This window comes from Macaca thibetana, chromosome 1 (genome assembly GCF_024542745.1).
Source record: "Macaca thibetana thibetana isolate TM-01 chromosome 1, ASM2454274v1, whole genome shotgun sequence".
NCBI lineage: Eukaryota > Metazoa > Chordata > Mammalia > Primates > Cercopithecidae > Macaca > Macaca thibetana.
In genome coordinates, this window is record NC_065578.1 from 156,016,065 (window position 1) to 156,031,842 (window position 15,778).

Genomic DNA, 15,778 nt, shown 5'->3' on the forward strand with positions numbered 1-15,778 from the left:
TAATTCATGGTCTCGTGTTAAAAGACGGGGTACCCTCTTGGTTGAGATCAGAGTTTCCCCACTCTCCTTACAGACTGGAAATTAAGCCCTCTATGCTCCAATAATATGTTGCTAATTCTGGCCTTAGACAACCGCTACATTTGGCCTTTTCACATTCTGAGAACCACACACACACACACACACACACACACACACACACACACACACGGTGCATTATACAACTGCAGTTGGCAATTTCAGCCCAATAAGAGGTACATCTGAAACCAATTTCAGAACCAAGAAGAAATTTTATTCATAGGTTTATTTCTATTACATCTGCTCAGCTGCAGTGTTACAACAATTTTGCCTTCAACTCAGCTTTCTTTAGCTCCAGAGAATATTTTAGCTCCTCCATTGTCATGCCACTTTCCTTTAATTGTTGCATAAAGTTCTCTATGGCTTCGCAGAGGTCCTTACGCTCCTGAAAGGCAAGCTGAAGAAAGAAAATATTTTACAAGTTACAACATAAGGACTGAGACCCGGCTATATACTCTGAAGCCAGTGAGCAGCAGTTAGCTCTCTGAATGGGGGCTCAGAACCAGGCTAGCTTAAGTAAAGATTTGGGTTTTCAACATGATGAATCATTTATATCTTCTGGCTTAAATATGCTTATTAATACTATCCCAGTAATAAAGATGAACTAAAAGAAGAATCTCAATGTAAATGGATCTGTTCAGTGTTGTTTGTTTAGTGTTGGAGCCTAGAAGGATTTTAGAGACTTTTCCAATTCTCATGCATTGTGCTTATGTGCCTTGCCCTATAACAGGGATGCCCAACCCCAGGGCCACAGACCAGTACCAGTCCATGATCTATTAGGAACTGGGTCACACAGCAGAAAGTGAGCAGTGGGCAGGCAAGCAAAACTTCAGCTGTATTTATAGCCACTCTCCCTCGCTCACATTGCTGCCTGAACTCCACCTCCTGTCAGGTCAGCGGTGGCATTAGGTCCTCCTAAGAGCATGAACCCTATTGTGAACTGCTCATGCGAGGGATCTAGGTTGACCCCTCTATGAGAATCTAATGCCTGATGATCTGTCACTGTCTCCCATCACTCCCAGATGAGAATCTAATGCCTGATGATCTGTCACTGTCTCCCATCACTCCCAGATAAGAATCTAATGCCTGATAATCTGTCACTGTCTCCCACCACTCCTAACTAGATGAGACCCTCTAGTTGCAGGAAACAAGTTCAGGGCTCCCACTGATTCTACATTATGGTGAGTTGTATAATCATTTTATTATGCATTATAATGTAATAATAATAGAAATAAAGTACATAATAAATGTAATGCACCTGAATCATCCCCAAACCATCCCCACTCTCCCCACCCCCATCCGTGGAAAAGTCGTCTTCCATGATACCCATCCCTGGTGTCAAAAAGGTTGGGGATCACTAGTGTATAAGGCACATGAGACAACAACTTCTACCAACAGGGTCTCATGAGGTATTTGTGATGATAGTGGCGAATGGGAACTTCCAACTTCCATTTACAAAAATGTGAGCTAATAGTTTGTGAGCCCCTTCTATAGCCAGGCCAAGGCCAACCCATTCAAAAACAAAATATCCCACATTAAACAGATATATATGGAGCATATGCCAGGAGTGATGCCAGGTCCTGGAGATCCAGCTGTGAACAAGATAGACACAAGCCACCTACTTACAAGTGCTTTCTCATACTCCGGTTTGGGAGCTTCCTGGATCAATTTGCAGACTGGAAGTGCACTGCTCCACTCCCCATCAATGCACTGCTGCTCCTGCATGCCCACTAAGTAGTACCTGAACCGAAATTAGAACAAGGCTTAGCTTTTCCACTTTCTGAATTGGGTAATGGAGACTGGTTTTGTGTAGTTGTTTTTCAGTATTTCATGCTGTGATGGAATCCACCTCCCCGCCCTTGAGCCTCAATGCATGCTTATCTTGGTATTTCAAAGCAGTTCAAAGTAAAACCATTCTCCTGGAGGTGGGGAGGACCCAAGTGAAGAGTCAACCCATAAAACATAGAGAAGTGAGAGATTCTGAATGAGGTATTTACACACACAGGTTTTGGGTGGGGAGAGTGATAGAAGCACTTTATCATTCAATAACCTAAAAAGGCATCTGGCATCTAAGCTCTAGACAGGAGTAGAAAGTGAGAAACAGCCTGCAAATAAATCTCAGCGAAGGGGCTAAAAAGGAGCAATAGCTTTTAATCAGAAAAACATGAGAGTTGCCTGCAAAGTGCATTGAAGGTATATAATGAGATTGAAATGCCAGTGAGGCCACATGACTCTGAGTTAATTAGGGGGCTTTAAGGGTCTATACACTAAGTCTTTATATTTTTGCACTTCCGTATTTGTTTTTTAGCATTTATATTCTCTGAATTTTTTTTTTTTTTTTTTTTTTTTTTAGAAAAACGTACATTTTAGGCCAGGCATGGTGATTCGTGTTTGTAATTCCAGCACTTTGGGAAACCAAGGTGGGAGGATCACTGGAGCTCAGGAGTTCAAGACCAGCCTGGGCAACATAGGGAGACCCCATCTCTACAAAATCCTTAAAAAATTAGCCAAGCATGGTGGTCCATGCCTGTAGTCCCAGCTATTAGAGAAGCTGAGGTGGGAGGATCACGTGAGCCTAGGAGGCAGAGGTTGCAGTGAGCTATGAGTACACCACTGCACTCCAGCCTGGGTGACAGAGGGAGACACTGTCTCAAAAACAACAACCGAAAAAAAAAAAAAAACCATACATTTAATTTATTTATTTATTTAGTTTTAAAACAGAGTATCACTTCTCCACCCAGGTTGAAGTGCAGTGGCACCATCTAGGCTCACGGCAACCTCCACCTCCTGGGTTCAAGCAATTCTCATGCCTCAGCCTCCTGAGTAGCTGGGATTACAGGAACGCACCACCGTGCCCAGCTAATTTTTTTTATTTTTAGTAGAGACGAGGGTTTTGCCCTGTTGGCCAGGACTGGTCTTGATCTCCTGACCTCAAGCAATCCACCCACCTTGGCATCTCAAAGTGCTGGGATTACAGGTGTCAGCCACCACGCCCAGCCAAACCCATACATTTTAAATAATTTACCTTGTCTTGGTAGAGGGAAAAAAGAGATACTTGCACTGGGGTAAGTAGGATACTTTAGTAGGATCAGTCTGTCTTCTAGGGATTGAGGAGAGCTAGCAGAGGGCCAAAGCAGCTCTCAAAATCAGAATGAGCTCAGAATCCTGCAGCAGTAGGAAATCAGATGACCAGGTGGACACAGGCTGGGTTATTCCCAAAAACAATGCTGCCAAGGAGCAAGATCTGGCACTTGACAAGCTGTGTTCACTTACCTGTCTTTACAGTAATAACTAATGGTGGATCCTAAGGTGAAATTATCTCCTTTAAAATAGCCGTGAGCTGGATTCCCAGGAGGGTCACAGTCCCCTGACAGAAAGGAGTATAGAAGTGACAGCTGTGAGGGCCAGGCATGCTCAATGAACAGCACCCCTAATTGCAGCTGTTTATGCCAGCACCTGATGTCCTCAGAGCAACACCTGTGAGATCTTGAAACATGTTCTTCATTCATTTCCTTCTCTTCTAAATCATATTTGTCCATGGGAAAGAGCTTTCCCCCAGCTTATCTTCTAAGTTAGTAGGGATTTGGGAGTATTATCTGACTAGCAGGAACTCAGGGAAAGAAATTTTAAGTTATAGAGAAGCTAATCATTAACATACAAGAAAAAAAAATTGGGCCATAGGTGAAGGCTGAAGAAATAACTCCATGAGAGAGGAGATGAAGTGTGTGAGCTCAAATGGAAGCTGACATCCCCTGGATAAGAGTTGAGAAGCATGAGTGTATTAGTCCATCTCACATTGTGATAAAGAAATACCTGAGACTGGGTAATTTATAAAGAAAAGAGGTTTAACTGGCTCGTTTTCTGCAAGAAGCATGGTGCTGGCATCTGCTCAGCTTCTGGGGAGGCCTCAGGAAACTTACAATCATGGCAGAAGGCAAAGGGGGAGCAAGGCATCTCACATAACTGGAGCAGGAACAAGAGAGAGAGGGAGGAGGTGCTACACACTTTTAAACAACCAGATCTCATGAGAACTCACTCGCTGTCACGAGGACAGTACCTAGGGAGATGGTGCTAGACCATTCATGAGAAATCCACCTGCATGATTCAGTCACTTCCCACCAAGCCCCACCTCCAACACTGGAGATTACAATTCAATATGAGATTTGAGCAGGAACACACATCCAAACTATATCAAGGAGAGTATCAGAAAAAGGGGAGAAGGTGGGAGCAGGGGCTCACACCTGTAATCCCAGCACTTTGGGAGGCCGAAGTGGGTGGATTATCTCAGGTCAGGAGTTTGAGACCAGCCTGCCCAACATGGTGAAACCTAGTCTCTACTAAAAATACAAAAATTAGCCCAGCATGGGTGAGTGCCTGTAATCCCAGCTACTTGGGAGGCTGAGGCACGAGAATCGCTTGAACCTGGGAGGTGGAGGTTGCAGTGAGCCAAGATCGTGCCACTGTACTCCAGCCTGGACAACAGAACAAGACTCTGTCTCAAAAGAAAAAGACATAGGGAAGAACATGGCTGGAAGGGAAGAGAACGAGTCTGTGGAACTGTGGAAAGAAAGCAGGATGACGTATTAGGAGTTGTGAGTCTTGATACTGACTCTTCCACTAGCTATGTAGCACTAAAGCCATTTTGCACCTCTTGGCTTCCTTCCTAATATTACAGATAAGCAGGTTAAATAATGTCATCTCTAAGGTCCCAGTCAGCTCTGAGACCACAGGACACTAAACATGTCGATCAAAAATAGTGGCTAACAATGATTATGTAGGTGTATATTTACTGAAAAATAAAAGTCTTCTAAACAAATCGTTGAATAAAAACAGCAGATCATGAAAGAGCGTATATAATATTATTTTTGTAAATCATGGTCACACAAACATAAGCACAGAAAAAAAGTATGTAAAGTTATATGCCAAAATACTTAATGCCCTTATCCTTAGATGGTAGGTAATTGGTCTCATCTTTTATTTTCTATATTTTTCTACAACAAAGGTGTATTAATATTACCTATGCAGTTAATACACTGTAATTTTTTTAAAGCTCAAAGACTGAGCTCAAAGGCTGAATAGAGGAAAGCAAGAAGAATTTCCAGGAGTTGTTCGGGGGATTCCAGTCCACCAGAGTTCTGGTAACTTTTATGAGTACAATTTTGAATGAAAGGAAACGATGTGGTAAACAGAAAGAATAAACAGAAAGAATCTGGTTTATTCAGAAACCTAGGGAGCTCATCCTAGATTTAGATAATGAAGTGACATAAAAAGACAGGGATTCTGTGGTTAAGAGCTAGAATAGAAACTACTGAATTAAAATAGAGTAAAACAGAAAATATTTGGAAGAAATAAGGAAATACTTGAAACTTGTGTCAAGCTAATGACATAAAATGATATTATATGCATGTAATTTAACTGTATATATAATAGTATGTGTATGCACGTTTTAAGTAACCCCAAATACCCTCATGTAAGAGCATATATAGTTTGTGCTCTTAAACTGTCTGTCTTTATTATTTCTTTCTTTCTTTCTTTTTTTTTTTAGAGACAGGCCTCACTATGTTGTCTAGGCTGGCCTCAAATTTCCGGACTCAAGCTATCCTCCTGCCTTAGCTTCCCAAGTAGCTGAGACTAGCTGGGACTTCAGGTGTGCACTACCATGCCTGGCTTTTATTATTTTAGTAGCTACCTTCAAAATACATCCAAATAGTGATAGCACTTTACACTCTTACTGACATAAATGGTTATTTCCTCAGATCATGAATGATATTAAATTAAATCCATCTTTTCATTTTTTTGCTAATCTGCTCAATAAAAGATGTATATCTAATTTTAATTTCCAGTTCTGTAATCATTTGTAATGTTCAATATCCGTTCATATAATCAGGAAATAGAAGTGCTGTATAGGGCCATTCTTTTGGAATTTCTGTCCTTACCTAACTTTGCTTATTTTCTATTGGGTTGTTTATTCCTTACTGATCTCTAGGGGATCTTTGTTTGTTAAAAATATTAACTCTTTAACCATCAAATATGTTGCAAATACTTGATTCAAGTCTGTTATCTTTTAACTTTCATGATGTCTTTTAGTATGTAGAAGTTTTTCTTTTAAAAATTTAACTAAATCTGCCCATTTTCTTCCTTTATGACTTCTGAGTTTTATGAAACTGCTTAGGAAGGCTTTCCCCATCCCAGTGCAATAAATATATTATCTCATGCTTTCTTTTAATGATTTAATAATTTTGCTTTTTATAGTTATATATTTAAAATACATTTGGAATGTATTATGAATATGGTGTGAACTAGAGCCCTAACTTTGTCTTCTTCCAAATAGATAATTATTCCGTTACCATTGAATAGACTTTTCCTCCTGACTTAATCTGTTCTACTTATCTGTACCCATACTTCGCTATTTTAATGACATATAATTTGTAGTACCTACAGTTTGCCATTTTAATGCTATTGTGCTCATAGTAACTTTGTAGTACATTTTACTATCTAATACGGCAAGTATTCCTTTCCCTTTGATCCAGTCTAATATATACATCATTCATCATTTTCCCAAAAATATTTATAATGTTAGATATCTACCTTACCAGAGGAGATTCTTTAATTAATGTTTTTTTTTCATATTTTTGAATTTAAAATTCTGGTAGGCATTGCATTATAATTACTAAGTCTGCCCATCCAGGATCACGCATGTCTTTTCTTTCATTCAGGTCTTGTTTTTTATCTTCCAGTAAATTTTCATATAGATTTTGTGAATAGAATTATTTTTACATTTCAAATCCAACTAATAATTATTAATAGAAAATAAAAACATTGATTTTTTTCAATATTTATTTTGTATCCAAGTATGTATTAAATATTTTGGTAGAATTTCTTGGATATTTGAAGTATATTCTGCAAATAATGGCATCCTGTGATCCAGCAATCATTTTAGGAATCTATCCTATAGAAATAACATAGTAGCTGGGCACGGTGGCTCACACCTGTAATCCCAGCACTTTGGGAGGCCAAGGTGGGTGGATCACAAGATTAGGAGTTTGAGACCAGTCTGGCCAAGATGGTGAAACCCTGTCTCTACTAAAAATACAAAAATTAGCCAGGCATGGTGGCAGACACCTGTAACCCAGCTACTCGGGAGGCTGAGGCAGGAGAACCACTAGAACGTGGGCAGTAGAGGTTACAGTGAGCCAAGATCACACCACTGCACTGTGGCCTGGGCAACAGAGCAAGACTCCATCTCAAAAAAAAAAAAAAAAAAAAAAGAAAGAAAGAAAGAAATAACAACGTACACGTAAGAATATGTGAGTGTATAAAATACTCATTTCAGCATTGTTCCTAACAGGAAAAATGTTAAAATAATATGAGAGCCATATAATAAATTATGACATACACATATGCAGTTATTAAATAGTGGGCAATAGAGCTATATGGACTGGTCTGGGAAAATGGCCATGTACGTAGTTACATGAAGAAAAGCAATTTAAAAATATGTATAGTAAGTCCCATTTCTATAGGTATATTCATATATATACATACAAAATGGCACTTAATGCTTATTTAATTTAAATATTTCATTTGTGTGTGTTTGTTTTAAATGTCTGTATAAACATAAGAAAAAGTCATGAAATAAACACACCTAACTTACTAACTCTGAAAGATATGAATTGTAGTGATAGAAAGAGGGTCTTTAGCCTCTTGTAGATAATTTTGCAATAGATGAGTTATGATCTTTTCCCCCTGTTTTGTGTTTACTTTTCAAACAAAGACCTTAAATCACTGTCTTGAAAATGAAAAATAAAATAGTCAATGCTCCAAACTACCCTGCATTAGACCTAGTAGGACAGGACCCCTATTTGAGAAGGAAAAAAGTATGCTTTGGATGCTGTTCACTGCAATGGAATGTATTCTCTTGAAGTGAGATTTGGTTCTATGAGCTCCACTTGTTTCATGGCTGTCTGCTAGATCTTAAGCCCGTCCCTGATACAAAAAAAGAGAGAAAAGCATCCCAGGGATATGGCAAATGTCTAAGTTTACACTACTAATTAGTATTTTGGGGATTCTTGATGGCTTCTCTTGTACTTACTACTTTTGCAGATGGGAAAGGGAGGTGCCCAGGTGTGGTCCTCTAGACACTGGCTCCAATTGCTGCCCTTGAGGATGTAGTGGTCAATGCACTTAAATGTGATTTTGTCACTTACATTCGCAGGCCCTGAAGTACTGAACTCGCCATTCACCAGCACAGGATCAGGACAGTGGCCCACTGAAGAAGAAAATAAGCAATAATCTGAAAGGGCAAGGCTGAAGGCCAACAAAGCAAAGGCCAGACTTCCTCAGTCTTCAGTGAGAAAACAGCAAATTAGAGCTAATACTGCACATTTTTAATTGGGTGAAGTACCTGGTACTGCCATATCAATGCAGAATGAAAAAAAAGAGGAGATCGACCTAAGTACTTTTAAAAAGAGCTTTGTCATGCACAAGAACAACATGAATTGGCAACTGAAAGTAATTAATTACATAACTGAAAGTTACCAATAGTATGTTTATTGTACTGTTATATTAAGCATGGCTCAAAATTCATGAGCCTGTGTTTGAGGCAAGTATTTCCTTCCCTTTCATCCAGCCAAATATACACTTACTTAGCATTTTTTATTTTGTTGTGCTTTTTCCCATGGCATGGAAAAAAACAGGAAAGAATGCACGGGGATATGAGTTTGGTTATATGAATGAAGGATCATAATATCGGTGTGTTCTACTCTAGGTATACAAGAGAACTAATGCAACTATTCTTTTAAAAACTAGTAGTAACAAATAGAATATGGATTAATTATTCCCCATCTCCACAGAGGATATCAGAAATGGGTTTTGTGACCTTGAGCGAATCAGCTGGATCTCAATTATCACATTGGTAAACTGAGAATACAAACTATTCCCAGTTCAAAAGTTATATGATAGGTGAAATAAAATGATATGATGTACTTCTTCAAAATAATAAAGTGAGGATATACATGAAACAAGATTAGTCTTGTGTGGATAATTGATGAAATTATGTGATGAATCTCTATGAGTGAATTTGACTCTTCTGTCTTTTGTATACATTTTAAATTTTCCATAACATAAACATTTTTAAAGCAATATAAAGTTAAACAAATTACAGCAAAAAAAATAGTTCTAATATCTGGAAGAAATTATTTCTTTCCCATAGAGGGAATTGATTCTATTAATTCAACTAAATTAATACTGATCAAGATCTGATCATGGAGCTTCCAAGAGAAGCTCTTCCACTAGAGTGCTTTAAAAGAGGTTTTCTAGTAATTGAGAATTTTTGTTTTCTTATAAAGTTTTACCATGGCCTATAGGAAGTAGGATGTGAAGGAGTAAAACAGGATATCAATATGGGCAAAGATACAGAAAGATCTAACTTACAGCGGCACTCAGTAGTGGTGTTATCCCACTCCTTAGAGGCATTGCAAAAAACGGTCTTCTTTCCTACCAGGTGGTAGCCTTTGATACAAACATAAGTCCCCAGAATCTGTCCTTCCACCTCCTTTGCGATAAATACGCTATTATTCACTGGAGGAAGTTCTGGACAGTGCTCTGCTGGAAGGAAGAAGAAAACAGATCCACTTGGCATATCATGTGCTGTCAGGGAGCCCTTATTAGATTTCCCCATCCTCGTGTCTTTTTGCTGGATTATTGATCCTGATTCCTGTACTCTTTCATGTCCACGTACATCCATGTCCTTCCCTTCCAACGGATTTCCAAAGGTTTCTTTTTTTGTTTTTTTTTGTTTTGTTTTGTTTTGTTTTTTGAGATGGAGTCTCACTCTGTCACCCAGGCTGGAGTGCAGTGGCACGATCTCGGCTCACTGCAAACTCTGCCTCCTGGGTTCACACCCATTCTCCTGCCTCAGCTTCCCGAATAGCTGGGACTACAGGGGCCCAGCACCACGACTGGCTGATTTTTTTGTATTTTTAGCAGAGACGGAGTTTCACCGTGTTAGCCAGGATGGTCTCAATCTCCTGACCTCGTGATCCACCCACCTCGGCCTCCCAAAGTTCTGGGATTATAGGCGTGAGCCACTGCACCCGGCCAGATTCCCAAAGTTTTATTTCCAAAAGTATAACAGGAATCTTCCTCAAATTTCAGCCACAAGTTATCCACTTCTAAACAAATAGTCCCCTACCCAAATAGCGGTCCTGGAGTTTATAACAAGTAAGACCTCCCAGGATTTTGAAATTGGTACTCTTTTTGCTCCCAGAACAGAAAGGGAAAGTAAACAGTAACCACCCACTTCAGAGATCAGGGTCATCATTAAATATATAGTAAGCTCCTATTGAGTGCAGAGCATTAGGCCAATTTGAGACTTTTTCAATAGAAGAATAAATATTAGAAATGTAAACTTCCTTAAAGCTCTACACAGAGTTCCTCTAAACCCCGCAAACTGACACCAAATGCCTGGTAAGCTGAGTTGAAGGAAAGCATACGTACCATCTGAAGCAGAAACCCACCGTGCAACCATAAGACAGCACGCACACCAAAAAAACATCTGGTGATCAAAGTCCTCACCCCAGGCTGGAGTTTACCCAGCCCAGACACCTGGTTTGAAAAACAAAATAGATCTTCTAACACTGCTTAAGATCAGCCCAACCACCTCCTTTCTAGAGAAGAGGTTATATTGATTTCCCCTCCCTGAAGAAAATGTAAAGAAAAAATCTTACGACAGGAAATCAGAACAGTTGTAGGGAAGCTGGCATAGAGAGGAACTACAAAAATACAAAGGGATGACAAAAGAGCTGCCGGGTTTAAAACTCAGTTTCAGAAATTTCCTGGTTTCTGGGAATGCAAATCCATTTGACCAGTCTTTTCGAACTACAGGCTTATCCTTCCCCAACAAACGTGGGCCAAATGGTCTTGCCATGACCTTGACTTCTGTCAATATTTGCCAATGTTTACAGTCCACCTTTGGTAACTCTGACCAGCACTGGAGAAAGAGAACAGGCTGTCAATCCCTGATTCTTGCCCAGGTAGGACCCAATTTTGAATGCTACTTCATCCTCCTTTCCTGAATACCAGATATCCTAAGGCTGTAAGCGGCACCGAAGACAGAAAGCTCAAGGAAGTAAACTAACCTTACCTGTCTGTCCCTCCAGAGCTATGGCTTCCCAGGAAGGAGCTGGTCTTAACTGACTCCAAACCTGAGTGCTCCAAAGTCCTGCAGTGACCCATTGTCCTCGCTTGCCAGGCCCGTACCCAGGCTTCCTACTTGGTGGCTCTTCCAGGGACAGGATTTGGCCTGAGTCCAGAGTTAACCAAATGAGTAAAGAGAGAGGTGAGGGGAATGCTTTGGTCTCAGGAATTAAGGCATGTAAAATTGTTTTGAGGGCTCCCATATCATCTTGCTTATGACTACTAGAACACTTCGTTGGTTCTCCGTGCTCCAATTATGAAATTGGGGTAAAATTCCTACAAAATTTCAGGTTTTAATAGAAAATAAAGCATTAAGGACACAGTAAGGTTGCAAATGTTCTTCTCTTCCCCACCCATTATTACTATTTGTAATGATTAATCTATGTCTTTCTCCTGAAAGGAATCAGCATATGCCACCCCCAAATATTTGGCATAAAGATTCGTTTAAGCTGAAGATATTTGAGATTCAGTGATATGGAAAGGAACACAGCTTTTTGGGGCTTTCCTTATCTGACTAAAGGCAGCAACCTTGGAGATAAGGTTGCCATCAATTCCTTTTCAGGACAGATCTATCCTGGAAGGGAGAGCATGAGTGAAACATATTTCAAATTCCTTCTCCAGGGAAATTTCATGGCCTTGAAGGAGACAGAAAGAACACTCGTACTTATATACACAAACATTATTACAAAACTTTCAAATTTCCTACTTTTCCCCTGAAAATCCACTTACCTTTCCAAAAAATAATCTGTTTTCTTTTTTGTTTGAAATGGTGTCTTGGCATGATCTCGGCTCACTGCAACCTCCGCTTCCCGGGTTCAGGTGATTCTTGTGCCTCAGTCTCCCAAGTAGCTGAAATTACAGGCATGCACTACCATGTCTGGCTAATTTTTGCATTTTTAGCAGAGACGGGGTTTCACCATGTTGGCCAAATTGGTCTCAAATTCCTGACCTCAAATGATCCACCGCCTTGGCCTCCCAAAGTGCTAGGATTATAGGCATGAGCCACTGCACCTGGCCAGAAATCTCTTTTCTTATAAGTGCCTTTCTTCTCCCCACCTTCATCTATTAAGATGATGTATAAGCCCCAATTCTAAACAACTTTTTGAATTACTCATCACTGAGTTTTCCCACATATACTCATGTTACATGTATAAACAGAATTTTCTCTCCTGTTAATCTGTCTTAGTCTAATTTGCAGGTCCCAGTCACTGAATATAATATGGTAGAGGAAAGGTGTTTTTTTTCCTCCCCTTTATTCCCACAGGAAACTGCTAATTCCAGGACAGGGTTTGTGTCTGATTTGTATTGTATTCCCTTCCACGGTGCTTCCTATTGCAAAGCAGTTGTCTGTTAAATGCATGCAAGTAATGCAGAAATAAATGAAAAAAACACAGTCATCCAGAAACTCTACCACAGCCCTCAAAATCCATATGATCACTTGCCATTTATCGCATGCTGCCTTATGATTTTTTATGTCTTATTTTTTCTCAACTAATATGCAAATTCCTATAGTGTAAGCACCCTCTAAGATATGATTTTCAAAAAGTTAAAAATATGACACTTAAGTAAATATAAGACGAAATGTATCAAAGATTTAATTCAACTCATTAATGAGGAACCATTCAGATGCTACAACTGGTTCGAAGAATTTGAGGAATAGCAATGCATATAGTCTGTCAGTCAAAAGCATTCTGAAGTGACCTTTCCAATAGATACAAAACTGGTTAATATCCTACAGAGTAACAAACTGTAATATTTGCAATTGGCTTTTCTACCTGGTGGAAAGTAATTAAAACAAAATGGACAAAATATATTTGCTCTACTATAATCAGGAATCATTTGCATTGTTCTCAGATAAGAATCATTTGCATTCCTATCAATTTACTGCAAATTAACCTCTATGCTTCAAGAGTTCTAAAAGAGCCTAATTCATATAAAGTCAATCAGAGTCACATACTCCTGTGAATTGATCATCTCCAGAGGGCCTGCTAGAAAATGCCCAGGAATCCATTGAGCATTTACTCCAGTGATCTCTTTTTGCCAAACCTAAGCTTTCAATAATTTTTCTTTACATACCCCATGTTCTACTTCTTGAGGAATGAATGTTCTTCAGTATCTTTTATAGATTTATATACAGAATGTTTGTACAATAAATTATTTTAAAAAGGAAAAAAAGTCTAATTTAGCCCTACATAAATATGGACATAAAATAGAACATGTACTACAGCAAATACTTGCAAGTAATTCTTCATCTTAATGACTTACTTCAGATTCAGAACTATTAGGACTTTAGAAACCATATTGCTTATACTATTGTCTTACTAATATTTCTCCATAAAATATAAAAATACAAAAATATTCACACAAAGTGGGCCATATAGAGACAATAAATAGCATCACGAAGTTTGGGTCAAGTTTTTTCTGTCAAATGAGTTAGAAGAAAACTCTGCCTCAAAGGTTTTTGGATTTTAGAATTACAGATTAAAGAGAGAAACAGAGAGTGATCAAAAGAGAGAGAGAGAGAAATATGGTGGGTCTTGGGAAAGAGGCAGAATCAGACATAGATACAGAGAGAGAGAAACGCTTAGGAACGGGTGTCTGGGGACTCTGAAGGACAAGTCTCCACCTGGCACTGCCATTGACCCCCACTCCAACCCCGCTCTTCTTCCTCAGCCCTCTTTCTCTGCAGGATGAGCAAGAGCATCAGAGACAGAGATGGAGACAAAAGACAGACAGAGGAGACACTGACAGAGTGAATCAGAGAGAGACAGAAATAAAGACAGAGACAGAGGAATTTCTCCTCTTCCCTCTGCCTCTCTCCTCCTCTCCCCAACACCTCTCCCTTCACCACCTTCCTGCCTCCCTTTGCTCCCTTTCCAAGCCTGCATGTTCTTCAGGGCTTTCCCTCGGCTCCAGGACAGGGTCCTCCTGGAGCTCCTGATGGGTGAATATTTACACCACAAGAGTAAATAAAGATTAGAGGCTTATGTATTTTACTATGAGTATCCAAAATTAGGTAAATTAACAAATGAGCATTTGCAGGCTCTTTTATTTCTTTGAACATTAAAAGACGATTGGATCTATGCCAGATTGTTTCCTGAAGAACTGAGGTAATAGGTCAGGTGAAACTGTTGTTCTCAGACCCATTTCATTGCTTTACAATGGAACGGGCAAGCTGGGCATAGTGGCTCATGCCTGTAATCCCAACATTTTGGGAGGCCGAGGCAGGTGGATGGCTTGAACCCAGGAGTTCGAGACCAGCACAGCAAGACCTCATCTCTACAAAAAAAATATATGAATATATGAATATATATCAAATATATTCATATGAATATATATCAAATATATATGAATTCATATGAATATATATCAAATATATATGAATATATATGAATATATTCAAATATATGATATTCAAATATAGGAATATATATGAATATATGTGAAATATATGTGAATATATGTGATATATAATACATATCATATATATGAATATATTCATATATATTTGAATATATTCATATATTTGAAAATATTTATATATATGAATATATATATTCGAATATACATATGTATATATACATTAGACAGGCACGGTGGCATGTGCCTGTAGTCCTAGCTACTTGGGAGGCTGAGACAGGAGGATCACCTGAGTCCAGGAGATCAAGGCTTCAGTGAGCTGTAATTGCACCACTGCACTCCAGTGTAGGCAGCAAAGCTAGAACCTGTTTCAAAACAAACAAACAACAACAACAAAACACAAAGAAATGGGCAGATGGTAGTTGAAGGAAGAGATCAGGAGGCGAGGAAGGAGGAGTAGAAATATAAAAGTCAGCAATGCCCAATCTGGGGGAAGAGTTATGGGAAGTTATAAAGGGGCACACACATTGCAGTGTGTGTAAGATTTTAGGAGAATTCAGGAAAGACTATTTTAAGAAGTTCTACAGGGTGTCATGAATGAATTCCCTTTGGTCTTTGTCAAGAGAATTCAGAAAAGATTTAAATTGCTCTTCTAATTGTTTTTTACACGTTGGGTTGATGTTTCTTGAATGCCTCAACAAAACAACCCGGGCCAGAAAAGTGTTGGGGGTGCACAGACACATAGTCAAATTTATGAACAAGGCATTTGAGGTTGGGGCATGGAAAAATACTGAGGCACAGTGTGTGTGTTATTTGTGCATGAGAATGTAATTCCTTAACCCTGAAAACAGGACAAGGAGTGGAGTGTGCGGTAAGGAACACTGAAAACAGCCCCCTGAGAATTTGGTTTGAGTGCTTTTACAAGGCCACAGGTGTCTCACGATCCGACCTCAAAAAGCCATCTAGTGGATGTTTGTGGTTTAACAAGGCCCTTTCAATAAATAATGGTGTTCAGATGCTGTGGCGGACTCTCTCGCAAGAGCTGCCCCCTGCCCCGCTTAGCTGGAATTTTCTAAGAACTCATTCTTGGCATTCACTGCAAGCTATAAGCTTTGCAAAAAGTAGCCTGAAGGCAGATTCCATGAGAACA

General features: G+C 39.3%; 1 protein-coding gene across 4 annotated transcripts; it reads right to left on the bottom strand.

The window, feature by feature from the left end:
* Positions 1 to 267: 267 nt before the first annotated feature.
* Positions 268 to 11,307, bottom strand: C4BPB (complement component 4 binding protein beta). 4 transcript variants are annotated; one of them, XM_050781916.1, is made up of 7 exons: positions 11,216 to 11,307; positions 10,570 to 10,677; positions 9,505 to 9,678; positions 8,165 to 8,341; positions 3,349 to 3,442; positions 1,702 to 1,816; positions 268 to 472 (listed from the first exon to the last, which is right to left on the bottom strand). In XM_050781916.1, the coding sequence occupies exons 2-7, from the start codon at positions 10,625 to 10,627 to the stop codon at positions 332 to 334; spliced, it is 759 nt and encodes a 252-aa protein (XP_050637873.1). In that variant the 5' UTR covers positions 10,628 to 10,677; positions 11,216 to 11,307; the 3' UTR covers positions 268 to 331. The 4 variants fall into 4 exon arrangements, with proteins under 4 accessions (XP_050637873.1, XP_050637887.1, XP_050637863.1 ...); XM_050781930.1 differs by lacking the exon at positions 11,216 to 11,307 and adding an exon at positions 10,800 to 10,972 and having other exon boundaries at positions 9,505 to 9,675; XM_050781906.1 differs by lacking the exon at positions 11,216 to 11,307 and adding an exon at positions 10,800 to 10,971.
* Between the last annotated feature and the right edge of the window lie 4,471 nt (positions 11,308 to 15,778).